Source organism: Erpetoichthys calabaricus, chromosome 17 (assembly GCF_900747795.2).
Source record: "Erpetoichthys calabaricus chromosome 17, fErpCal1.3, whole genome shotgun sequence".
Lineage (NCBI taxonomy): Eukaryota > Metazoa > Chordata > Cladistia > Polypteriformes > Polypteridae > Erpetoichthys > Erpetoichthys calabaricus.
Genome location: NC_041410.2, coordinates 48,693,612 through 48,721,404, shown reverse-complemented (window position 1 = coordinate 48,721,404; position 27,793 = coordinate 48,693,612). Strand labels below are relative to the sequence as shown.

At 41.6% G+C, this 27,793-nt stretch overlaps 2 protein-coding genes across 4 annotated transcripts in view; one reads left to right on the top strand and one right to left on the bottom strand.

The window, feature by feature from the left end:
- The window catches only part of megf11 (multiple EGF-like-domains 11), a 127,979-nt gene extending 106,478 nt beyond the window's left edge, over positions 1-21,501 (top strand). For 2 of the 3 annotated variants that reach the window (XM_028823102.2, XM_028823104.2), the window contains 12 exons: positions 3,019-3,165; positions 7,107-7,241; positions 7,400-7,528; positions 8,062-8,190; positions 8,507-8,635; positions 12,356-12,484; positions 12,568-12,801; positions 13,559-13,659; positions 13,894-13,960; positions 15,838-15,894; positions 19,720-19,926; positions 20,008-21,501. In XM_028823102.2, the coding sequence (XP_028678935.1) occupies positions 3,019-3,165; positions 7,107-7,241; positions 7,400-7,528; positions 8,062-8,190; positions 8,507-8,635; positions 12,356-12,484; positions 12,568-12,801; positions 13,559-13,659; positions 13,894-13,960; positions 15,838-15,894; positions 19,720-19,926; positions 20,008-20,147 (1,604 nt within the window). In that variant the 3' untranslated portion in view covers positions 20,148-21,501. Of the gene's footprint in view, positions 1-3,018; positions 3,166-7,106; positions 7,242-7,399; positions 7,529-8,061; positions 8,191-8,506; positions 8,636-12,355; positions 12,485-12,567; positions 12,802-13,558; positions 13,660-13,893; positions 13,961-15,837; positions 15,895-19,719; positions 19,927-20,007 lie in introns of those variants that run through there. The other variant, XR_007933725.1, reaches the window with a different exon arrangement.
- The window catches only part of slc24a1 (solute carrier family 24 member 1), a 201,610-nt gene that overhangs the window by 43,069 nt on the left and 130,748 nt on the right, over positions 1-27,793 (bottom strand). The window lies entirely within an intron of this gene.

Sequence of the window (27,793 nt, the reverse complement as noted above, 5' to 3'; positions counted from 1 at the left end):
CCCTGGCACTGTCCATTATCAGCCTTTGGTTGTCCCACACTGGTACTCATCTCGCAGACATACTGTATAAACAGTATTCCATATTTCTTTTTTTTTTTTTGTTCTTTATTTCGCCTTATACAATTTCTTGTATTAGGAATTTGTTAGTTTTCGCATAGCCCTTGGGGTCACAGCGCAGGGTCAGCCATTGTACAGCGCCCCTGGAGCAATTACAGGTTAAGGGTCTTGCTCAAGGGCCCAGCAGAGTAGGATCTCTTTTGGCAGTGACGGGGATTCAAACCGGCAACCTTCTGGATACCAGCACAGATCCTTAGCCTCAGAGCCACCACTCCGCCCTGCAGGTGTTCGTGTGGGACTCCTAACCTAGGGATGCTGCCATCTACAGTACTGGAGGAGAAAATACACAAGGCGACTTTTTGTTTTTGTTGTTGTGGAACACTGTATCTATCAGGGGGCGCTAGCTCCCTTGTTGGAATAAGTTCTTTTGTAATTGTGGCGTGTTACATAATCCGAAACTATATAGATATAATATAAAAAGGCGATACCCCTCCCTTAGTGATACGGTGGTAAGAAATCACATAGGAGAAATAACTTAGCTTTCTTTAATTAGACAGTTTGCGCTGCATAACAGACGAGGAAGCCATGACAAAAACCCAGTTCAGGAGTGGCAGCCCGATGTATAGAGTCTCCCATTTTTGTTTCTGCGTTGGAAGGATTTTCTGGATCGGATGACGTTATCTCCCATCCGTCCATTGGCTTCAAAGGTGTGCCGGGCAATGTTCCAAGGCTTTATATTCTTCCTTCATGTGCAGGCCTTCACTTCGGTGAATCATGCCATTCCCAAACAAGGCACAGAGGATACAGTTGCATGCTGACTTTGACACACAGAAATGCCCATTTTGCAGTTGTCCCTGTCTTGTTTTCTGATGCTTGCCTAGCAGTTCTTATATGGTGAACTCCTGTGTACTAAATCTGGCCTTGTGAGTAGAAAGAAAAGTAGATTTATAAAATATTTTTGTACAGAGCACAGTGACATAATAAACTTATATACTTATTACAAACACTGCAACCCTGGGCATTTAAAATGCATAGACTGGGGGTTGATTTGTTTTCAATCCTATTCTTGTAAAATTGATCTATTTGTGTGGAATGTTGTGTGATTTCAATAAAATCAATAAAATTATTAAAAAAATAAAATGCATAGACTGGAGGAAATTGGGGCAGTTTTTTAGAAAGAAACCTCATGGCTCTAGTCTTTTCAGCATCAAATTCTACCCAATATTTACTACAAATGTTTAACTGAGTTGTCCCCAGATGTGTGTTCTCATCTGGCCTTGCGAGACTACACTTGTACTGTCTTTGTCTTAGACTTGTATCCTGTCATGTTTCAGCCAGCATTTCTCCCCTGGCTGGGGTTCAAAGTTGTGTTTCTGGTCTGTTTTGTCTAATTTTGTATTATTTATTTGTATTAATGTTTCTTTTGTTTATTATGTATATTTGTCTTTGTGTTTATTTGTAATTGGAAGTGGCCTAGATACATCCCATGTGTTTTTTATGGGTTTTTCCCAAAGGGGTGGGGTCACCTGACAATCATTGCCAGGAACGGCCCTCCACCCTATTTATGGGAGGGCCTTCCACAGTTTCTGGCGGTTCATTTGGAACACGCTAGAGAGTGGAATGCTTCTTGTGCGCCTTAAGCATGGGAAAAGCATTATATAAATAAAAGGTATTATTATTATTATTATCATTGTTATTATTTGTGTTTAGTTGTTCTTTGCATTTGCCTTTGCTTTATAATTTCCCGATTTTTTGAATCTGTGCTGTTTTTGTCTTTGATTTTGGATTCTGTATTGGGGCTTGGTTTACTGTGGATTGCCTTGCCTTTTCAGGCATTCCCATTGGGATCTTAGCTTTGTTCAATGAAAAGCCTTTTGTTGAAATAAACCTTTTATTTTATAAAGATGTTTCAAGGCTGATGATATCCCCCCACCACCCCCAATGGGCAATTTTTGAAAGTGCTTTTGGGACTCCCAAATCACGACATATCCCTGGTATGGATTGTACCTCTAATTCTGGCAGTCCATATCCATAACGCTGCCACGTCTTCAGCCTCTGATTCACTGTGTTTTTATCCTGAAACCATCTTTGTCTCTGTCTTTTTTTTTCTTCGCATGCTCCCAGTTCTGCAACCTTAATTGGCTTGAGCAGGTTTTAGAATGAATAAATTAACAAATGGATAGCAGGGTCTTTGACAAAGGTGGTCTAACCTGAGCATAGTCTAAGTTCTAGTGTCATAGTTCTAGACTATCTTCTGCCACTGAATCTTAACCCTGGTTCATTCAATGTTACAGGTGATTAGTAACTGTGGATTACCTGCTCTAAAATCCTCTTCATTTGCTCCATTATTGCCACATTGTCTTCTCATAGCTTAACTAATACAACTCTGAAATGCCCATAATCTGGTGGGTGAAGATTTTTAGATCTGTTTTCATGTTTAATTGATGGTGGCTTCTTGCAGAGCACTTTGTCAAAGAGACATAGGTGCACTTTACTGCCTGTCTTCTCCCGGAGGGAAGCCTGTGGGCTGTATGCCCCTTGGCAATTGTAAGGTCTTACCAAGGTGCATAATCACCTGGCACTACAGCATCCTCTGCTTGTTCACTTCAGCACCCGAGTCTGCAAAACGCTTGAATTAAAGAGACGAAAAAAAAAATGAATGAAGTGCTAAAAAATAGATAACGGTAAGAACCTCATGCTCTGAATGGCACTCAGTAAGGGAGCATATATAACCATCTGGGCAGAATAATTAAGTCGCTGAGGTTCTACATATTACAGTGGCTGTGCTTTGTAGCAATGGCTAGGTCAGAGAAGGGTGACTCATTACATCTCTACTAGAGACTTCCTGCAATTGTGGTTGCATGGCTGGCCTAGCAGAATGTCATTAATTCAAACTAGTATGTGAGCTGCCTGCTGCATTGCATCAGTAGAACACGTTGTGTGACTTTCTTTTCTCTCCAGGTGTCCGTTGTGACAATATTTGTGCTCCAGGTCACTGGGGGCCCAATTGCTCCATGTCCTGTAGCTGTGAAAACGGGGGCTCCTGCTCGCCAGAGGATGGCTCCTGTGAATGTACACCAGGCTTCCGAGGTGCCAACTGCCAGAGAAGTGAGTGCTGATGAGTTTTTATCAGATTTTTAGCCTCGTTTTCATTGGCTGGATTTTTGTTCACAGTGCCATCAATCACACCGTGCCTGATATCCCTTTAACATGGCTTAATTCATTCTCTGCCCTCTTTCACTGCTGGGTGCTCCTTCTCTGTCCCCTTTCCCTTCTGTCTGTCATTTTTCTTTTCTCTCTCTCCATTAATCAGATTCCTTCACTACCCTTCTTTGACTCTTCACTGTTTGTCTTAACCCCGCTCCTCTCTGCCAAGACGAATAAATGCTTTTATTATATTCTTTTAATACTTGGGTGACTCATGCCTGTCACCCTTCCCTTTTAATCCTTCCATCTTCTGTTCCTACACTTTCCCTTGCTTTCTTGCTGCTCTCCTCTCTAATCTCCACCTTGGACATGCTTATCTCTGTGCCCCTCCATCTCCTTTCTCTTTGTAGAAGGTTCAGTGCTCTCCTGCTTATCTTGGATGCTCCTTCTCCAAGATCCTCCTTATAACTCACCCAAGTCACTTATTCTACATTTCCCGGGTAACTGTTGCTTCTCTGCTGTGTTTCCCTAACTCCCCAAGTGTAACTCCTTTTACATTTCCAACTCTCCTACTCTGATCACCAACGTTTGTGTTATTTCAGGTTTATTTTTATATACACTAATCTCCATTTACAGGCCTAGGGAGTAGTACATTTATTCTATATATACTGTATAAAATACTAAGGGTTTGTGTCCATCTGTCACATGTTTACTTGTGAACCACTGAAGCTAAAACCTTAATCTTGGTCTTAATCAAATATTTATGATGTGATATGTGCTGGTGTGGCTAGCAGCAGCCTCCGTGAAGTTATAACAGCAACCTGCAAAGGCTGACTGATTTAGAAGGTGATATGAGAGAAAAAAACAAAATCTGCAGGGGTTCCAAAGGCAAAAGACCACATAACCCCCACTTCACCCCCCCCCCCCCCCCCCACGGGCGTTCATTCTACCTATCACAGATGCTCTTAAGTCAGTCCTCTTTGTTTTCAGGCTTCATGTGATAGGAATATGATGTTGGTCTCGTGGATAGATAAGACACCCACCTTTATTCCAGCATCTCAGGGGGCTGTGTGGTGCCTTGATCAGGCTGTGGAGGCACAGAAGAATCAGAAAAGAAAGCAGAAAATAGCAGAGATTAGTAAAGATTGCAAATCCCTGAAGAGTATGATAATTTTATACCCATACTAGGAGGCTCTGCCCACTGCTCGTTTCGCTCACTAAACCTGGGGGCGGGCACTGGGCCCCCATCTATCCCGCAGCTGATCTGCTCTGTTAGAGAAAGTGATTATATTTAAAGATAAGGTACAAGCCCCCCTAGTGCCCAACCACCAGCTGCGGCCTAGTAGTCCGCCCCACGAATTTCTTGATATTTTAGTTTATAATAATTTAAAACTGGAATAAGAATCTGAAAATCTAACAATATCACATTAAAGTTCGATAAATTCTGAAAAGAATGATACCAAACATATATATGTAGGTTTTAAAATAAGCCTGATTTACAGCGTGACAAAAAGTCACATAAAATCGTTGCACAAAATCATTGCACTTTTAGGCTTAGGATTTTATATATATAGAGTAGATAGTCTATTAGGCATGCAACTGAAATGTAGCCACAGAAATCCAAATTAAAATAATGGGCTGTTTAGCACTTTATTTAAAATACCCCACAGTATTAGCCTGGCAAATTTATATTGGTAAAGTATTCCAGATTTTAGGTGCATAACAGCAAAAGGCCGCCTTATACCACTTCTTTTAAACCTGGCTCTTGGAATTAAAAGCAGAGCAGAATTAGACAGTGTACCCAGCTGGGGGCGCTAGCTCCCTTGTTGGAATAAGTTCTTTTGTAATTGCAGCATATCACATAACCCGAAATTATATAGTGTAACAGAGGCGCTATATAGGCGCCTGACCCGACTCAGATGGACACAGAGGCACGTATGAACCAACAAAGACCTTTATTTTTCTTCACCTGTGGGCGCACGTCTTCCCCGTGACCCACAGGTAATACACAGTCCACAAAGCACTATTCCACAACACAACACAACAATCCTTTCTCCACTCCTACTCAAGCTTAGTCCTCCTCCTCCCGACTCTGGCCCCTGAGTGGTGGTGGCTGACCCTTTTATAGCCCACCCGGAAGCGTTCCAGGTGCTTGACCACCTGGTCCTAATTGCACTTCCGGGTAGGGCTGAAGATTCGTCCAGCCAGGCTGCTGATTCCATGCAGCTCCCCCTAGCAGCCATCCGAGCCCCCAACCAGGCTGTGGAGGACTCCATTTTCCATGAAGCCATGCGACAGGTTGGGGAATCACCAAGCGTCCCGGGGGAAGTATTGAGCTGCCCATGGTTGCTCCCCCGGAACAGATGCAGCAGGGGCGTGTCCGCCACAATAGATATAATATAAAAAGGCGAAACCCCTCCCTTAGTGATACGGCGGTAAGAAATCACATAGGAGAAATAACTTAGCTTTCTTTAATGATGGCTTACGAAGGAAGCCATGAAAAGAACCAGGTTCCGGAGTGGGGGCCTGATGTATAGTGTCTGCCATTTTCGTCACTGCGTTGGAAGGATATTCCGGATCAGATGACGTTATCTCCCATCTGTCCATCGGCTTCAAAGGTGTGCCGGGCAATGTTCCAAGGCTTTATACTCTTTCTTCATGTGCAGGCGCCCACTTCGGTGAATCATGCCATTCCAAACAAGGCAAAGAAGATTCAATGTCATGCTGACTCTGACACACAGAAATAGTATACAATGCCCATTTCGCTGTTGTCCCTGTCTTGTCTTCTAATGCTTGCCTAGCAGTTCTAAAAGATGAGCCCATGTGCTAAATCTGGCTTTGTATTAGCTGTGCATGTGAGTAGAAAGAAAAGTAGATTTATAAAATATTTGTACAGAGCACAGTGACATATTAAACATATACACTTATTACAGATGGTCTAAAGATAAGACTTGGGAGTGTAGGGGACAGGCACTCCAAAATATAGGAACGGGTAAGATTATTCAAGGTTTTATAAACCTTTAGCAGTATTTTAAAATCAATTCCAAATGACACCAGTAAACAACATAACAACGCTGAAACTGCTGTGACATTCTCAGATTTTCTATTTCTAGTTTAGATTCTGTCTTCTGCATTCTGTACTAACTGCAAATAATTGATATCTTTCTTAGGTAGTCCTGTTAGGAGTGCATTACAGTAATCTAGTTGACTAAAAACAAAAGTGTGAATTAATTTTTCAGTGTCTTTTAAAGTTATAAGATGTTTAACTTTTGCTATATTCCTTAAGTGAAAAAGTGCAGACCTAGCAGTCTGGTTAATATGTGGTTCAAAGATTTAGGTCAGAGTGAATAGTTACCCCGAAATTCTTTATGTCTGCCTTGGCTTTTAAACCTAAGGGATCAAGTTTATTTCTAAAACCATTGCTATTTCCATATTTGTCAATCACTACAACTTCAGTTTTTTCCTTATTTTGTTTGAGAAAGTTTCTACTCATCCAATCAGAATAATGCTAAGACACTGGATCAGAGAAGCCAAGAGCGTCAAGGGTCATCAGGTGCTATCGATAAGTAAAGCTGTATGTCATCTGCATAGCTGTGGTAACTCACCTTGTGCTTTGAGATAATCTGACCTAAAGGTAGCATGTAGATTGAAAAGAGCAGCGGACCCAGATTAGAGCTTGTGGTACACCATATGCAATATCATGTATCTCCAAAGTACAATCACCACAATTAACAAAGAAAATAATAACATATAAAACAACGAGTTATGCGGTTATGGTTTAGCTAAGAAAAAACTCTGACTAAACCATAACAGTTACATTGTGTGCACCAGCAGCCAGTCTAGGCAGGGGGGGGCGTCTTTGAGGTGACCACAAGGCTTTCATCAGGTCTCCATTTTTCCAGTCTGTTCTCCAGGGTTCTACGGGCATCACTGCAGCCAGAGCTGTCCACAGTGTCTCCACAGTAATGGGCCATGCCACCACATCACGGGCCACTGCGAGTGCTTGCCTGGATTCTTTGGGTCCCTCTGTAACCAAGGTCAGCATCTAGCAGTTTATGTCTGATTCCATATCTGCAGTGTTGTGGCATCTGTATCACTTTTTTTGTTCCACAGTGACTGCTTTTAGGATTTTCTAGCCAGGTGTCATGGGGTGGATGGAAGACTACTTCAATAACCAGTGTTTCTCTCTCCTCAGTCTGCCCTAGTGGAAAGTTTGGCAAGAACTGTGAAGAGATATGCTCTTGTACCAACAACGGCACTTGCAACCCAGTGGATGGCTCCTGCCAGTGTTTCCCTGGCTGGATCAGAGAGGACTGCTCACAGGGTTGGCATTCTCTTCACTTTTATTTCCAATTCTGTGTCAGGCCAGGGGGTGAATACAATGGGATTCAAGCCTGGTATCGTTAATAATATGAATGTGGCTAAATGTAGACTTTGTTGCTGTCATAGTGTGGCCACAGCTGGGGTGGGACATTATTCAATTTGGGGCGCTCAATTGTAGTTATTCTTAAAAGTGGGTGCAGCTGGACCAGAGTCTGTCTCTGCAATTGTGCAGCCACAGAAGGCTCACACAAGCTTTGTCTTGAAGGTAGTGACTAGTTTTCTTGAGCCAGATGGAGACTTTCTGTAATTCAGACTACATTTCTTTGATATGGCTGGATCTGCTAGACCAATGTATTGTCTGTTTAGCCTTCTATCGTTAGAAGAAATTTGCATTTTGCTCCATACATATGTGCTTGAGATAAGCCTCCACACTACTTACTGATCCAGGAAAGGACATGCAGTACTAATGGAGTGACATTGCCCCCTAGTGTAATAGAGTGGCAAGAAACTAACTTCTGTTTTCTAATGGCACAGCCTGCCTGCAGGGATTATGGGGTCCAAACTGTATCCACACATGCAACTGTCACAATGGAGCGCAGTGTAGTGCCTATGATGGGGAGTGCAAGTGTGCAGAGGGCTGGATAGGACTGTACTGCACACAGAGTGAGTATTTCATTGTTTCCTCTCCTTGCATGTCTCAAGGTTTGTTCCTGCTAAAAATATGAATGAGGTTCTGCTCATAGACACCTGATTTGACTGTGTAGCTAGGGTATCTGCAGCAAAGTGGATAATGTTCATTCTAAATTCAAAACAGCAGCAATTCAATCAAATATAAATTGATATGTTTATAAATACACTTCATCAATTTAATTCCTAGATGTCATCAAGAGAAAGGTGCTTTATAAAATAAAACTATTAAAATGTATTTTGGAAGTGAAAATGAGGTCACGGTTCTTGCTCCTTTACTTTGTCTTCTCAGGGTGCCCAACAGGATTCTTTGGAAGAGAGTGTGCTCAAGTGTGTCACTGTCAGAATGGAGCAGATTGTGACCATATCACTGGGCGTTGCTCATGTCGGACTGGCTTTATGGGAGACCGTTGCGAGCACAGTGAGTTGCAGCCAGGGCCAGATCTGCCATCAGGGTATTCTGGGTGCGCGCCAAGTGGCAGTGACGACAAGAGGCCTATTCACAAATGCAAAGTGCTCAATGCAATGATGGAGTATCTGTGCAGCGAAATGACCAGCGGGAACCCCCCCAGTTGATGATACAATAAAGCACCCCCCCCCCCCCATGCGTAATTCAAACAATGTAGACTCCAAGTGAAGATCGCAAGAGTGGGGAATAACAAACTAACAAGTGTCTGAGTGCTGCATTGTTAAAAGTATGATCTACCAGCAGCCATACCACATGCATTTCAGAAGGGGTCATCTACCTGAAACTAAGCTTGTTTGGGCCTGACCAGTACTTGGATGGGAGACTATCTAGGAAAGTTTTGCTTGCTACTGGAAAAGGTGTTGGTGAGGCCAGCAGGAGGCGCTTACTGTGTGTTCTGAATGTGGATCTTAATACCCCAGTGCAGTGATGGGGACACTGTGCTGTAAAAATGGTGCCATCCTTCAGATGAGACGTAAAATCAAGGTCCTGTCTCTCTGAGATTATAAAAGATCCCTGGGTATCCTTCATAAAGAGAAGGGTGTATCCCAATGTTCAGGCTAAATTGCCCACCATGGCCTTGTCATTCTGGACCCCTAATTATCCCCTGTCTCTAATTGGCTAACTATCTTTCACCACTTCACCACCTAACAGCTAATGTGTGCTGAGTATGCTAGTGTAAATTTGGCTGCCTTTACATCATCCAGAGGGTGCTACGCATTAGTGGTGGCTGAAGTGGCTCCTCACTCACTGAAGCACTTTGAGTAGTGAGAAAAGGAGCTATATAAATGTAAAGAATTATTATTATTATTAAGTCACCCTGTGGCGTGTGGGGGTCTTAATCCTTAATTGGTAGCAGCATATTCAGATTTACTTACAGGCCATCCCATATTTAGGATCTTCTCTTTAAAAAACTGGTTCTTTAGCAGGTCTAGTATTCCTTTTTTTTGTGATATCCCAAGATTTTGTGATTTTAGTGTCCACAGTCTTCAGATCCAGTTATCTACTGACTGGTTTTGGATACTCAGTCAGTTTGGCTCAGGCTGTCTGCTTTGGTGGCAGACCCTGACAAAGCAGGTTGTAAGTCAGATGGTGAAATGTTCAAGTCTTCACCAATAGGCTATGACAGTGTCTGCTCTTTGAAGACCTGTCCAGTCTAGTTTAGTGTTCTCTGCTAATATGATAGATATCCCATTTGCAAATCCAATGCTTGTATTTATCAAGCGTCCCAAAGTAGAAAAATTATCCTAACTGGCTCAAAAGTCTCAGAGTGATGCAAATTTGGTCCTACCCTTAGGAGCAGGAGTAATAGCATTTTATCAATTTTCTTCATTTTGGAAACTTCCCCTGGATTTAGGAGAGATTGTGAGCTGCCCTAACTTTGTAGGAGCTACCACAAGATGGTGTCCAGGCAGAGATGGACACATACATTCCAGAAAAGGCAAAATGTTTTAAAAATGCAGGACATCAATGAACTTATAAAAAGATACTCAGAGATGGAGTAATACTTGGAACAAATCTTACACTGCTTGCATGTCTCATAATTCCACCTTCCGCCTCAAGGTTTGCACCTGCTAAAAATAAGAATGAGGTTCTGTTCATAGAAAGCCTGATTTGACTGTGTAGCTAGGATATCTGCAGCAAAGTGGAAAATATTCATTGTAAATTCAACACAGCAGCAACTCAAACAAATATAAAATATGCCACATGATAGCTCCCTCTACATGTAGAAGCCATGCGCTGTCAGCCAAAAAAAAAGTGGTGCTTAGGTTATTTTTTCTTTGCAATAGCAATGATTTGGATATGCCACAAACAACTATTTCTCAAATTTTCCACCAAATACCCTTAGAACACATGAGGTAATAGACAGAAGTATGCATTTCTCTATCACTCCACTCAAGGTAACGTTAAAGCAAGCTGCTTTCATGCCAATTGCTGGTTTTCCTGGAGTTGTTAGTGCTATTGACGGCACACGCAGAAAGAACATTGCCCCAAATGTTGCTCAACATGCATATGTGAATTGCAAGCAATAATCACAGTATCAACACACAGGTGGCCATGGATGCAAACTGGTTTGTAGTAACCAGCATATTACACTGAAGATAGGAGGGACAGGATGTGCAATTGGCATTGAAATGTCATGCAGGTGCACTGAGTTCTGCATTTCATGAACATCTGGAGCATTTGTTTTACACTTTACAAGCCTGGGAAGGTTCAATAGGACAAGCAGAGACCCACACCACACCCCCACCCCCGGGGCTTTGGGTAAATACAGCCTGGCAAAAGATAACAGTGCATCATGGAAAGAGGCAAGGCATACGACTCTAGAAGAGAGAACATGGTTTCAGAAACAGCCGCGGAATAGCCATGGCCAGTTTCAGTATAACGGTTACTGTATGAGGCATTTTCCTTATCAGCAAGAAGGTAATTCTTCTCAAAGTACAGCTGTGGAACATTGGTGGTTAAAGAAACATGGCCGTTATCGGGTTTTACTCTGATTCAATGTGCATGCCTCGGTCTTTCAATCTTGGTGCTGGTTACAATATTATTCTTCATGTTGTTGTGAAGTGGCAACAATTACATGCTGCTTAGCGCAATATCCTACCTTATTATGTTTTCCTTCTTCTTTTCCTGCTACTTTGAATATTATTATTGTTAATGTTACTATCGTTGTGGTGAAGGCTTATCATTAGTATTAGAAATAAACTACAACGCATCCTCATGTCTTCTAAGGAGACTACAAAACGCTTTCATGAGTGCCATTTTGTATCTTGGGGGTGCCATAAAATTGTAACATCAATTATTCTCAAGTGCGAACATTTGCTCCTTGCAGGGAATGTGTGTAGGATGCTTCATAACTACTCTTCAAGTCCTACTCTGGGGTAGGACAAATTCATATCCCACACAGTCACTCAGACTTTTAGTGCATCTCCTAAGAGTACAGTAATTCCAAGATGCTTGATAAATACTGGCACTGTTCTACATTAGTAGACTTTATCAGTCTCCAGCTCTTCCTGATTGGTGAGAGTAAAAGCAAGCCACAATACTAACTGGGATGAAACTGATGAACACTCAGAATCTTAAGCCATGTAGTGGTTAAGGCTTTGGACTCAAATGCTGCTACTGACACTGTGTGACCCTGAGAAAGTCATTTCACCTGCCTGTGCTCCAATTGAAAAACCCAAAGAAATGTAACCAGCTGTATCTCAAATGGTTTAAGCCACCTTGGATAAAGGCATCAGCCAAATAAGTAAAAGTAAATTGTGAGTATTACTGGGGCTAGAACTCCAGCTGAATATTTAGGCGGCCCTGCCTTCTTAGGTTCCACATATAGGAGACATGGCAGAACAGAATCAACACTGCATAGAAACACAAAAGTAAATAAAATTAGAAATATATAAGGGCAAAACAAAACCAAAAACAGAATTAATAACATCCATCCATCCATCCATTATCCAACCCGCTGAATCCAAACACAGGGTCACGGGGGATTAATAACATAGCATACAAAATTATTTATAAACAAAAACAAATAAACAAGAAATAAACTTAAGCCAAAGCAAAAATCAGAACTGAACCATAACATTATAGATTCATATCCTGATCATTACTTTCACTTCTGAACTGTTTAGTTTGTTTCACTGGCAGTACGCTTATTTAATTAATTTCCTACAGAATGCCCTCCTGGAACATTTGGCTATGGGTGCAAACAGCTGTGCGAGTGTTTGAATAACGCCACCTGTGACCATGTGACTGGGACATGCTACTGCAGCACTGGCTTCAAAGGAATCCGATGTGACCAAGGTGAGTGAACAGTGCCAGGCATGAATTCCTGCTTTGTCACCATCTGCCCCAAGTCAACTGTGCCTTGGCTTTTCCTTTGGCAGCTGCCCTTATGATGGAGGAACTAAATCCCTACACTAAGATCAGCCCTGCCCTGGCATCAGAGAGACACTCAGTGGGAGCTGTTGTGGGCATCATCACGCTGCTCTTCATCATAATCACCCTGCTTGGCCTCTTTGTGTGGTACCGGTATAAGCAGAGGGAGAAGGGACATGACATGCCAAGCGTCTCGTACACCTCAGGCATGAGGATAAGCACTACTGACTACTCACTGTCTGGTAGGGCCTGGGAGGGAATTGGGAGGGGGGGGGGGGGGGGGTCAGCCACCTCTCCTGGGACAGTCCAGGGGCCACAGGTGCTGTCATCTTCCATTATGTGATGATGCTGCTTTAAGGGTGTGTGTGGGAGAGAAAGAACTGGTGTGTTTGCATTTGAGCATTTGACAATATGTCTACATTGTGATGAATAAGTATTTTGGAAAATGTGTCTTTATAAAGCTTTATTCGTCCTGTATATCAGTACATGTTTGTGTTTTGTACTGTTCAAATGCATCTGTGTGTGTAAGGATCATTAATATCTATTCAACAGTATGTGGGTGTACTCTTGTCTGTGTGTATATTTAACTGCATTCCTGTATTATTTGAGGATGTGTCTCAGCATGTGTTTGTGGGCGTGCATTTGGACGTTGTGATCAGATTCAAGCGTGCCCTTACCTATGTTCAGGGCACCCATGCATGTAAATGTGTGTGAGTGTTCTAATGTCCCTCTATTTGTACCCGAGCATTTGTGGACATATATGTTGCACATTACTAGGTGTGTATGCGGATTTCAAAACATAAACATAAAATGCCTTCATTCATTTATTTATGTGTCTGACACCAGTATATCTGTGAGTTCCTCTTTGTGTGTTTGGGTATCCCTGCACATGTTTGGTACATTAGTGTGTTCTGTATCTGTATGTAGCTTTTTCCCATTAAAGCGAGACTCTACTGTTATGCTTCTAAGATGTTTGCTGTCAATGTATTTTCTCCCCAGATGCTTCCCACAGCAGTGCCAATGGACACTATTTCTCAAATCCAAGTTACCACACTCTATCTCAGGGTGCCAGCAGTCTGAGCAGGAACCCCAGCAGTAAGGTATAAAATGATTTTCTCAAAGCTTCCTAAGGTAAGCAAGTGGCGTACTGTGGCTGTGCTAAGGGAGTATAGCTCTAATTTTTTTAAATAGAAAAACTAAAGGAGATGCTTTCTGAGGCCATCTACCTGCAATTTAATTTCAATTCTATTGAAATCCTATCCTAAGAGTCTTCCCTGACTGCAGGCATACTTTGTACCAGTATGCTCACATTGCACTTTTTATGTTTCTTACAGCTTAAGAGTAGAAAGACAGCCAGAGACAGTACTGCCTGGAGGCCATATTGCAACCTGAATGATCTTGGTGAGTTACAAATGCAGGCCTTGCTGTTTAATACTAGTTGTGTGTATGACGAGATCACCTGAATGTGCTGGGAAGTTGGGCACAAAACATAAAAAGGCTGCTGTTTTGGTCAAATAATTCTGACTTGGTTGTCAGTAATTGTGCATATACAGTGACCACCACAATGTTTGGAATAAAGACACATTTTTTCCCTGATTTTCCCCTGTGCTCCACGGTTTAAAATTACAAATCAAAAAATTCAGACATCATGATTAAAGTGCACATTACAGACTGTCATTTCAGGGGATTTGCACACATTTTAGTCACACACCAAGGTTTCTACATGCCCCCACAGCCCCCATCCCCCGACTACAGGGCACCAAAATGTTTGGGACACAGAAATGGCAGGTCTGTTAAAGCCAACATATTTAGGACTTTGTCGCATATGACTGCTTGAAGTCTGTGATTCATAGACATCACCAGGTGCTGAGGGTCCTCTCTTATGATGCTCTGCCAAGCCTCTAATGCAGCCATCTTCAGCTCCTGCTTGTTTTGGGGGCTTGTCCCCTTACGTTTTCAGCATATGGAAGGCCTGCTCAATTGGATTGAAACTGGGTGACTGGCTTGGCTATTCAAGAATGTTTCATTTTTTAACTTTGAAAAACCCCTCTGTTGCCTCAGCAGTATGTTTGGATCATCATCTTGTTGTAGGATAAAGCCATATCCAATGAGTTTAGAGGCATTTACTGGAACTTAAAGAAATCAGAGTTCATTGTGTGACTGTCGTCTACAGTTATGTCATAAATGAAGAGAAGCCATAACACCTCAACCATGTTTAACAGATCTTGGGATCTTGGGCAGTACCTTTGGTCTCCACACTCCATTACTCTGATTAGATTCATCTTTGTCTTCTCTGTCCTCAGGACCTTTTTCCCAGAGTTCTGCAGGCTCTTTTAAGTCCTTTCTCACAAACTGTAATCTGGTCATCCTGTTTGTGTGGCTAACTAGTGGTTTGCATTTTATAGAGTACCCTCTGTATTTCGGTTCATGAAGTCCTCTGTTGATAGTCGTCTCTGACACACAGACATCTGCCTCCTGAAGACTGTTTCTGGCCTGTCAGACAGGCTTTTGTTGGGCTTTTTTTTTACCATAGTGAGGATTCTTCTGTCATCAGCAGTGGATTTATTCCATGGCCCACCAGTCCCTTTGTGATTACTGAGCTCATCAGCCCATTCTTTCTTCTTCATAATATTCCAGACAGTTGATTGAGGTCATCCTAAGGTTTTACTGATGTCTCAAATAGTTTGATTCTTGTTTTTCTGTCTCATAATGGCTTCTTTGACTTTCATTGGTACAGCGCTTGTCCTCATATTGAACAATGGCAACTACATATTCCAAAGGGTAGAAGAAAGCCAAGGTATCTTATAAAGCCATGAAACACACCTGAGGAATCACAAACACCTGTGATGCCAACTGACCCAAACATTATGGTGCCCTGAAATAGGGTGGACCATGTAGAAAAAGTGTTGTTATTTCTACATGTTGTGACTGAAATGTGTGCAAATACTCTTAAACTAAAGTCTGCAACGTGCACTTTAATCATGTCTGAATTGTTTGATTTGTAGTTTTAAGCTGTAGAACAGAGGGGTAAATCAAGGAAAAATGTGTCTTTGTCCCAAACATTATGGAGGGCACTGTATAAACCATCGTACTAATTCCAATGTCTATGTGTTGAACACAGGGTGTCTATGTATAACCTAGTGTGCTGGCTCCTGGTCCTAAAAGTGTGGTACATAACCTAGTGATTTATGCAATTACTGTAAATGCACTGACTGCCTGAACGCTTTATATTTTCTTATGCACGTACTTCCTAATGCCTTTTAATTCTCTTAACACAGGTGCTACTGGAGTAGAGCGCCAGTACAACACATACATTGTAGACCAAGGTCTGGCAGGTAATGGAAATGTACATTTGTTGGGTTGCTATTTGAGTGGCCTGGCAACAGGCCAGTTAGTACTCTTAGTTCATAGCTCAAAGGAACCAGGGTTTGATTCTTACCCAAGTCAATGACTGAGTGAGTATCCTCTAATAACCATACAGTCAGGCCCCTAAGTATTTGGACAGTAACACAATTTTCCAAATTTTGGCTCTGTATGCCTCCACAATGGACTTGAAATGAATAAATAATGACATGATTGATGTGTAGGCTTTCAGCATTCATTCAGAAGGTTTAACAGAAATATCATATGAGCCATTTAGGAATGGCAGCCATTTTTTTACATGTTCCCCTATTTTCAGGGGCTCAAAAGTGTTTGGACATTTGACTAACAGTGTGAGCAGATCCCAGATTATTTCATTAACTATTAAGCAGGTGGAAAGTCTGGAGTTAATACCATGTGTGGAATTTTCATTTGGAAACTGTTGCTGTTAACTCTCAAATTGAAGTCCAAAGAGCTGTCCATGTAAGTAACAACACGACATCATTAGGCAGAGAAAACAAAACAAACCCATCCAAGAGATAGCAGAAACACCAGGAGTGGTGAAGTTGAACCATCTGGTACATTCTTAAAGTGAAGTAATGCACTTGTGAGCTCAGCAACAACAGCAGGCCTGGACAATCATGGAAGACAATTGTGCTGGATGGTCGCAGAATTCTGTCCTTGAAGGAAAACCAATTCATTACATTTAACCACACCAAGAACGCTGTCTGGTTTGTAGGCCTATCATTGCCAAAGTCTACAATCAAGAGAAGACTTCACAAAAGTATATAGAGAGGGTTTACTACACAGTGCAAACCACTTTTAAGCCTCAAGCATAGGAAGAGAAGGACAGATTAGACTTTACCAGAAAATATGTAAATAAAACCAGTCCAATCTTTGGAACAGTTTTCTTTGGACAAATAAAATTAAGATCAATGAACCAGAATGATGAACCGAGAAGAATATGGAGAAGAGAAGTAATGGCTCATGATCTGTAGCATACCACATCATCTGTGAAACATGGTGGAGGCAGTGTTATGGCATGGGCATGAGTGACTGCTAATGGAAGTGGGTCACTGGTGTTTATTCATTACTGTTGGTAGAAGTAGCAGGATGATTTCCGAAGTGTACAGGGACTCTCTGCTCAGATTCAGCCTAATGCTGCAAAATTGATAGAGATGACGCTTCACAGTACAGTTGGACAATGAGCCAAAACATACTATGACAGCAAACCAAGTGCTTTTCAAAGCAGATAAGTGGAACATTCTTCAATGACCAAGTCAGTTAACTGACCTCAACCCAATTGAACATGCATTTCACTTGCTGAAGACAAAACTGATGGCAGAAACTCCAACAAACAAGCAGCACCTGAAGACAACTGCAGTGAAGGCCTGGCAAATCATCAGTAGGGTGGAAACCCAGAACTTGGAGAAGGCCATGGGTTCAGACTTTAGGCAGTCATTGACTGCAAAGGATTTTCGTCCAAATATTAAAAATGATCCTTATATTTATGATTATGTTAGTTTGTCCAAATACTTTAGAGCTCCTTAAAATTTGGGGGGGATGGGGGGGGGGGGGGGTTATCACCATGTATAAAAATGTCTGTTTTTTCTAAACGGCTCATACAATGTCTTTGTTAAATGCCTTAAATTAAAACTGCAAGCCTATGCTTCAATCACATCTTAATTGCTTCATTTGGAATCCATTGTGGTGGTGCACAGAGTCAAAATTATGAAAATTGTATCACTGACCAAATACTTCTGGACCTGACTGTATGGATTTTCTCCCTGTGCTCTGATTTTTGTCTCGTATTTCCTAGCCTAATTTTTAATAGAGTGTAATGTGGATATGTATGATTGCGTCCTGAGATGACAGCCATAATTTTATATGATACTCCAGTTTCCTATGACTCTATAATGGAAATGAATGGGTTCAAAAACTTCATATAGAGGCTGTGTGGGTTTCAAACCCTACTTAGCCCCATATTCTGTGTAGCCCTGATTTTCACCATAAGTTACATTTCATGACCTCATATCCAGATTATGTAATTTGTTTTCAGTATTTCTAATATATCCTGTTTAATTATGCCTGTGAAATGTGTTAATGGGCAGATGAGCCAGACATTTGTAATTGTACATGCCCAAAGCCCATCAGCTCTCTGAACAGCCTTTAAAGTGTGATGCTGATTAGCCATACTCCAAGGTGGTCTACAGGGCTAATTAAAAGGTCTATATTTGATCCCAAAAGGGTTATTCTACTGTGATGACTTTGTAAGTTGCCAAACATGAGCGACTCTGGACTACAACATCTGAATATGTGGTTTATGGCATACTAGCAGGCCTACCTGTCACTCAGCAGGTGGAATAAAATGCAGGTGTAGTCACTAAATAAATTTCCCAGCAGGACACATTTTGGCTCCAAACCATAATTTCACTGACTAAACCCACTATGGGGAGCAACTTTGCATACATTTTGCTGAGTCCAACAAAATGCCTCCCCCTAATAAAGCATGGCAGTGGCCAATAAATAGAGTTCCTGAAGGGTGAGTATTTCTAAATGAAATATGGACAATTGACTTGCCTTGTACAAATGAAATGTCTATGCAAACTTTACCAAAGATAGTTTTCAACAGTGTAAATATGCATACCAGACAAACACACATTCAGGTTTATATACTGGATAGACGTTAATTTTTTCAGAAGTCAACATGAATGCCAAAAAAAAATTATGTATTGTGCAATCATTGAATTTCTAACACTAGAGGTAAAGTACACTATTTGGAGATTTATCATATGTCACAGTGAAGAGATAGGCTGTAAAATTCCATCATGGACGAACATCTCTTGAAGATGATACAAGTTGTGTTGATATCAACAGAAGAAAATGTTTCCACCATGGAATGATTCATAATGGGGCTTCAAAGAGTGACAATTCATGATATAGCAGATTCTAAAGGTGTTAGAATCCATTCTTTCTGAACAATTAAACACGATCAGGGTCTGGAAATGTTGAATGCCCAGAATATTGGCTTCAGTAATGAAACATCACTGCATGTAATTTTCCAAGGGGAATCTTGAGCTAATGAATTAGTACTGGGAGACATTTAACCTGAGGATGAAACTTGGAAAGGTTATTATGATCCTGAGGCCAAACTATGATCAAAACAAGGGATGCATGATGATTCATCATCATCAACACCCATGAAATTCAAGTTCCAAGTCAATGCCAAGCAGATCTTATGTACGTTTTTTTATGATGTTGATAGTGAAGTCCATGTTGATTGCATGTATCAAAGCCTGGTTAATATTAAACTGGTTAATATCTTGGTGTTTGGGGTATTCCATCAGAAAAAATAATAATGAAAACTCTTTAAGCTTACATCAGTGCCGCTGCTCTCACTGCCTGGATTACACAAGCAAGACAAAACCTTATACCTGAGTGGCATGGAAATATTTTCCCCAACGTATTAGGATTCAGTTTAAGAATGAAACATATTTGGTTTTACTGGTCTTCATCTTAATAGACTCAAAATATTTTGATCACCCCTCACATGTATGATTTATAATCTCCACTTCTTTACTCCTTCACACATGCTCCATATCGCAGGTTGACCATAACACAGGCTCTGTGTGTCTCATTAGGCCACACTACAGATTATGTAAGCTTATCTGCTTTGCTGTACTCCCTTCTGTAGGGCTTCTGTATGGCTCATACAGCTTAGGTGTATAGCTGCATTGGTGCATGCACACCAATGCCTGCTTTTCCCAAACTGAACCATTCTGCCTGGTCTCTCTTTCCAGATTATATGAAAGGGTCAGTATGCAGCTCAAGCAGCTGCTCATTGACCAGCAGCGAGAATCCATATGCCACCATCAAGGACCCTCCCAGTCTGGCCTGCAAGCACGCCGAGAGCAGTTATGTAGAGATGAAGTCTCCGGCACACCGAGATGGGCCGTTTACCCAGGTGCCCTCTTCTCCCATGGCCAAAAAGAATGTTTATGAAGTGGGTAAGTGTAACCCTAGGTTGCTATGAGCTGTTGGAAGAACAATCACTGTAAATCTCATTCTCAAAATCTGCTTTTCTGCAGAGCCCACTGGTAGCATGCTTCATGGAACGAATACCAACTACATGCAGAACCCATATGACCTTCCAAAAAACAGCCACATCCCGGGTCACTACGATTTACTTCCGGCTCACAATGTAGCCCCTCATGACCACTGCCAATAGGGGATGTCTCAGTTGCACCTGCTCTGGCTAGACTAGAAGGTCCTGGAAGTCTGCTGCATGTCCATTTCATTATACATTGAACTGTAACAGGAGGAAGCAAGTGAGACAGCTGGACATGAGGAGGACTATGGGAAGAACACCCTAGGAGAGTAGCCTACCACATTTATGGATGTCAAGCCCAGAACAAGAAGTGCATTTGGGAAAGACAAGGTCGGCTTGAAGATATGTTGGAGTTCTACTTGGGCTGCATTAATGTGACACTGCTTTGCTCCAGGTGTCACAACTGAAGGCCACTTCCCTCATGTTTAAAGGAACAAAACCCCCTGTCTACATTTTATTTGTTTGAAATGTATGTTTTATCATACTCAACATTGTAAATTTCATAATTTCAAAGAAGCATGCTGATAAATGATATATATATTATCTGTACATGTATGTATAATTCATATTGGTCCTCAAGCTGAGGGGAACAATGGAGCTGTCCACACCATGGACACTGGGCTTGTTGTGCCCCTCTGGACAAAAACTAATAACACAACGCTTATCCTTACCTTCTATCCACAAACACTTGCATGCACACCCACCTCTATGCAAATTGTGTTCCGTGAGAATCTCCAATACACTGGGGCTCTCACACCATCCTCCACAACATTCAGCATCTGACTCCATGCAACTCTCCTCCTGTGTACACAATTGCAGTTTGTGTACACAATCAGGGTCAATATGTCCCACCAAGACCACACGCATTCATTAAGGGTGTATGGGTTTCCCCTCACCTTGCTCTCATCTGTTACCACTGTTTGTGTTTTCTTCACAAACACACTTGGGTCCAAAACCCCACACGCAACAGAGTTTGCATTCCATCACCAGTGGGTTGTGTTTTGTGAAGATTGGCCTAGCCAGCTCTTCACTTTTATGGTCTTCCTTCCGCATCTCCCAGTTAATTTAATACCAAGTAGGGTTTTCTCATGTTGACAAGCAATAACTTTCAGACAATCATCCAGCGCTTCCCACTTGTGTTGGGCAAGATGGGTCTTGAGTAAGAGTATTCTGGTGGAGGGGTTGGACACCATACCAGCAGCTTCTCAAATGACCCCTATAGTAATGTTACTTATGGAAATTGGTTTAACAGCAACGTATCTGTAAGGATGCAGTGGTGAGCTGAAGCATCACACACGTTTAAGGTGGATGTTCAGCTGCATAGCTACTCATACTCTGTTGAGATGCCTCAGTGCACCTCTGATGAACTCTTCAGAAACAAACAATATTACAGAGTAAGCCAGCATTTGATCTGGAATTACTTTGTTATATATGAATTAAAAAATCTTTTTTTTTCCAAAAATATTAACCTTCACATGTGTTTGTCTCTTATTATTCAGTGATTCTTCATTTTGTTGGTTTATAGAAGCTGCAATGGGCATTACATTATGTGTTAATTCCATTATTTTATAAAAAAAATATGTATTACACTATCATTGAATTTTTACCACTAGAGGAAAAAATACACTTATGGAGATTTATTCTTGCCTAATCGATGTGTGTAATTACCAGTCAAGAGAAGGCGTGAGCAGTAGGGGGCATTGCAGCACCTCAAACCTCAGCTGCCACCAAGTCCCAGTAACAAATAAGTACAGACAGATTCGCTCGAAATTTAAATGTTATCAATCAAGCCATCAATTTTGTTTCAGGTCTGATTCATTACAACCTAATGGCTTTCAGCACCTTTGTCTAATTACCCTTCAGTCAAGCCCACTTTCCATTAGGTTACGCCCATCCATGCTCACTATTCTTTATGCTAATAGATAACACCTTTTGGCATTGTGCCATCTTTGTCTCCTATTCTTTTCAACCAAGCCGCCTTATTGTTAATCCCCCACCCAGTCTTCCAAGGTGTCATTTTACTTTGGTGGAATAGTAACATGTAAGACTCATCAGTGTCTATCAGTGCAATCCAGTGTTTTAACTATCTAAGGCTCAGTACAATTCAGTGCTTAAACCATACTGGTAGTGAGATTACACTACACTTTACAAATAATAATGTCTTTTAAGGTGCAGAATTACATAGTAAAACAACTGCTTAGTCATAATAGACATTCTAATTTCTGTGCATGCTGTATCCAGTGTGATTGTATATAAAATATCCAGTAAATATATTTCTGTACTTACAACCACTTCCAACCCACTTTAGTTACTCCATCCCTCTAAATAGAGCAGCACATTTCCCTGGCACTTAGTAATAATAATAATACATTTTATTCATATAGGGCTTGCCTGCCTTCTAGCATTCTGTGGGTATATTCTGCACTTCCATGCAGGCTCTGCAGTCTGCCTTCTGCATCTAAGACTCTGCGCACTACACTAAAGGGCACTGTGTCTTACAAGGCCAATTATTTCAACCTACACACTGTGCTTTATTGCACCCATGTGATATTTTGGTAGTGTCATTGCCTCTAGCAAACTCTGACCAGCTGTTTATCATTTGTGGACAGTACAGGGCACTGCAGCCTCCCAAACATGAGACATCACCAAAGAGACCCAAGTCCTAGGCTCAAATAAGTAATTTATTAAACACAATAATACTTACAATGGTTTGCAACACACACAATACCTCTCTTTGCATTTTTCTAATCTCCTCCACACCTCCAGGCAAGCATTGTCCTCCTTCAAGTATATAATGTTTCTGCTCCCCCTGTCTTTCATTTAAGCTGGCCTCCTGGCCAGGTAGTGATCCACCATTATTTCCCGATGGGCTGCTAGCGTACCCATTCCTTTGGATAGGCAGGGGACCTCCTGCCTGTTTTCAGGTTCATTTTCTTCCTGTGCCTCCCAGCCAGCCACGGGAAGGGAGTCCAATCTGTCCCAGCCTGCTGCGCATTACACCCTTCTAAGTGTGCCCTGAGTAGATCTGCCTTTACTGGATGGCACTTCTGCACCACTTTAAACAACTAAAAGCAGGCTATATAATAATGAAAAAATCTACATTGCTAACACCATGGTGCACCTCCCCATAGTGACTTCCTTGCAGACAATAAATGTCATCTCTAGAATTTTTGTGTGTTTATTTCAACTTGATTATTAATTATTCTGGTGATGCCATGTATCTAGTATCATTGCATAACCATGGTCATGTTGTTCATTGAATATCGGGCATGTGGTGACCGTTAAGAGCCACAAAAAAGATTTATTGCATTCATTAGTTGTACGGTTTTTGTAATGCATTGCATTTCACATCCTTTCTCTGACACACTAACACTGAGGACTTTCAGCCAACAAATTATTCATCAGAAGTGTGTCAAGAAACGCGACTGGCGCTCCTTTATACCAACAGCAATACGCCTGCATAATGCCTCAATGGGACTGGGACTGCCAAGTTAGAAGTTTTCTTTCTTTTTAATTTTCTTCTTTGATCAGACCAAAGTGTGTTTGCATATTGTAAGTGCCAAGATTGAGGACGATTTATTTCCTGGCTGGGAAGAAGGATGGCCACCTTGTAGACACTACCATGGCCGGGATGTCTTACAATTCTCATCCTGGCTGGAATGCTGGAAGGAAAGATGAACTGGTGACAGTGTTCCTCGCAAGTGGTCCCAGTATGGACATCTGCAGGGCTGCATGGGAACTGAAGTCGAGAAACACAATCCTGTAGGGGTCCTTGGGTGACGATAGAGAGTGCTGCTGAAGGAGGACCTCCCTGCTTTCTGTATGACCTGGAAGTGCTTCCAACAAGTCATGATATGCCACCCCGAGTCCAGCTTAAAAGGAGCCCACCGCCATACCTCAGAGAGTCAGAGTTGGGATGCAGTGGGCAAAACTCACTGGAAAAGAAAAGGAGACAAGAGGAGGCATTAGTTTTGTGATTACTTTGGTTGAGATTATTGTATTATTGGAGCTGTATAGGGTCTTGTACGTCTGAGGTTTGGGGGACTTAGTGGTGCCCCCTTCTGGTGGCAAAATTTATTTATAATAATAATAATTCATTACATTTATATAGCGCTTACTCACTTATTTATGTATGTATTGATTTAATGAGCTTCTGTAAAAAAGCGAAATTTTCCCCAGGGAACAAATACAGTTCTATCTATCTATTGTGGACATCAGGGGGCACACCACCTCCTCAAACACCAAACACAGACAGACAAAGACACAAGTTCCAGCACAACACAGGCTTTTATTTAGCTGTGGGAAACTCTTCCCAAACATTTCTCACCTGCAAAGCACAGTCACAGTAAGCACTGAGCACAAATAAAGCAGCACACAGCACTTTTCTTCTCTTCTTTCTCTCCTTCTGCCTCCACTCCTCCTCTAGCAAGCTCCGTCTTCTACCTCCCAACTCTGACTCTGAAGTAAGGCAGTCCCTTTTAAGCTGCACCCAGAAACATTCCAGGTGGGCCATCAACATGATCTGGAAGTACTCCCGGGTGTGGCGAAAGCCTGACATAGTAGAGCTCCGCTATTCCTGCAGCACCCCCTGGCGGCACCCACGGAACCCAACAGGACAGTGCAGAACTCCAAGTCCCATGAAGCCCTGTGTGAATCCGAGGCACCGCTGCTGCCATCTAATGTCCTGGGTGAGGTAGTGCCCTGTACATGTCCACTCCCCCATTCCTTCCATTATGGAGGCGTTCCGGTCGAGAAAAAGGCCACAGACACCCTAATGTTCCTATACTGGCCTCACTGAATCTCCTATTCAGTTATCCAGTAAGCTGAACACTTTCATGCAATAACTCTCAGAACCACAGGGTGATGTTGAGAATGTTTTATCACATGAACTGGTGTGAAACTGTAAATACAAATACATACAAACATTACTAAATGCTTGTATAAACATCAGGTAAGTAAAGCAGCCTATGTCTATGACTAGGAGCTCAACAAACTTGCACATTACAAATATAGCATTTGCTTTAACATTTCCCTGACTAAGTTACTCAAATAAAATATATATAACAAGACAGTATAATAACTTACAGAGAATACTTTGACAAGGGTTATCGAAGAAGGATGACGTAGGATAGTCTGAGAAAACAAACAACACACCACAGTGTCTGCTGCTGGCCTGCTACTCTCCTTACTTCTTGTCACACGCAGCAGCAGCAGCATTAACTCTTTGTGTACAACCCCAAGAGGTCATTAAACACCTACAACGTAACTGGCAGTGCCAGAGCAGTTCCTTCAAAATCAGAAGCTTTTTAATCATAATTACAAGGGTTAAAGGTATCAAAGGTAATTTTTTTTAAAAAATCCATGACTTGGGTTAAATATCAGTCTAAAAGTAAGTGTGTGTTCAAATAATGAAAAGGTGGTCAAGCTTCATGCAGGGACAATGCTCTGTCGTAGAAGGCTCTGTGTTTGTGGACTAATTTTCTCTGTCTTTGCATAGGCTTTCCCTGGTGCTGCAGCTTACATCTCCTCCCAAAGTCGTGTGCTTGAAAAGCTCCCACATATTTCAGAGGACACAGAGTACACACGCCTACATGTATGCAGAAAGCGGATGTTTGTTCTTTCACAGGAAAGCTGTTGCCACACAGTTTTCACATGCACGTTTCTGTTTGGGGGTGTCTGTCAAATGTCTATGAGAATTATGTGTGCCTTTTTTGGAATGCTCATTTCCAGTTTTAAAATGCAGATATCAAAATTCAAAGTGACAAATTTAAAAATACTATGAAAAAATTTTAAAATGTTGACATTAAATTAAAAAATGATGATACAGGTCATTTGAATTTTAACATAAAAAAATGGATTGAACGGTAAAATAGCTTTCTATATATGAGTAGCATGACGAAAAAGGGCCCTCTGGTTGCTGATGTTTGCAAGCTGTTTCCATACAGACCAAGGGCATCCACAATGGCAAAATGGCTGATGAGTTTCATACTGTTCCTCTGCTCTAGGTGAGGTTAAACTCTACCTTATCCATAAACATAAATATCATAATTAAGCAAGGCAGCAAAGAGAAAAACGCTTGGGGATGGCCACCCCATATACCTGAAAAATAGGCAGGCAAAAAAAAATACATCTTTACAGACTGGAGTTCACAAGAGAACTGACAAACAGGTGGAAAACTGGTCTATAAATATGGTAGACTAGAGCAAGAGGTGGAGTCAGAAAGGCCGGAACAGGAACTGATGTGGCAGGAAAATGGGTTCTGGGTATTGGAGATGATGTCATCAGAGGGTGCCAGAAGTGACATCATCAGTGGGCGGACCCAGGTCTGCAGAGGGACAAAAGGAGAAAGGATCAGATGACAGCAACAACCCCTGCTCTGACTGGGAAACAACATTATTTCAGCCTGTAAACCGATCTCTCTCGCTCTCTCTCTCTCTATATATATATATCTGCCACTCGCGTATGTGGATTTTACTTTCACCAAACAACAAATCTTTAAATTTTCGCGGATACGTCTCTTCATTGGGAAGAAACATTACTTTTCCCTGATGGCAACACAAATTAGGCGATCTACAAGTCTCCAACTTAAAGTTTAAATCCAAACAATATATTCCATCTGTTTTCGCTGTTCCGTTATTTCACCGAGTAATAATTTCCTTTTGTTTGCGCTAATGCGACCTTTACTATCATTTTTTTCCTCTGCATGTGTATCACACCAACATTTTTGAATTCTTTACGACATTCTACTTTGTCATCTACTCTTTGTCTCTTTTTTTCCGGCCCCAAGCGTGGTTAAGTCTCTTGGCACAAAGTCTCGTCTCTCAGGACATAAAAGTATCTCTCTGAAAAAGTCACGTCTCGTCCCAGGCTAAAAAGTCTTGTCTTGTCCCAGGATTTTTTTTATTATTTTTTATTATAATATATATTTGTGGGTAGCTTACATAGTTGTTATGGTTTGGTGGCAAATTTCAACTATGACACCTGAATGACACTTAGTGGCATGTGCTTACCTATCAGAGAGAAGAAACTGCTATAAAGAACACACCTAGGATGGCAGAGCTGGATTAATACTATTTATGTGCAGTTGCTAAACTATTAACTTACTTTTCAAGGTAATCAACATGAGGAATTTTTCTCCCCACGCCTCCAGAATACTCCATGAGAAAAGCACTGTCTCACCTTGCAAGAAAGAGAACTGACATGGAAATTATTTAAGTAAATGATCAATGGGAAATCTCCATGAGGGACAACTCATTGTGTGTGAGAAACAAACCAGGCTTAACAGGAATCATTCCCGGACTGTTACAGTTAGGTTGATAAGTATTTAGACAGTGAGACAGTGTATGCCACCACAATGGATTTGAAATTAACAAATAATCACATGATTGAAGTGTAGGATTTCAGCATTAATTCAGAGGTTTAACAGAAATATTGTATGAGCCCCACAGGAATGACAGCCATTTTTTATACATGGTCCCACCATAAAAACCCTCACATTGTTCCAGGGTGGTGGTGAGGTGTCACCCGTTACATGGCTGCACTTGGGTCGCAATACAGGTGGTTTGTCGTGAGGTGGGTGCAGCATTGTGCTGTATCAATACATGTCATTTTCAGGGGCTCAAAACTATTTGGATATTTGATGGAAAGGCTGTTCCATAGCCAGGTGTTTGCAGGTCCCTCATTATTGCATTAACTATTAAGCAGGTACATGTCTGGAATTGATTCCAAGTGTAGAATTTACATTTGGAAGATGTCACTGCGAACTC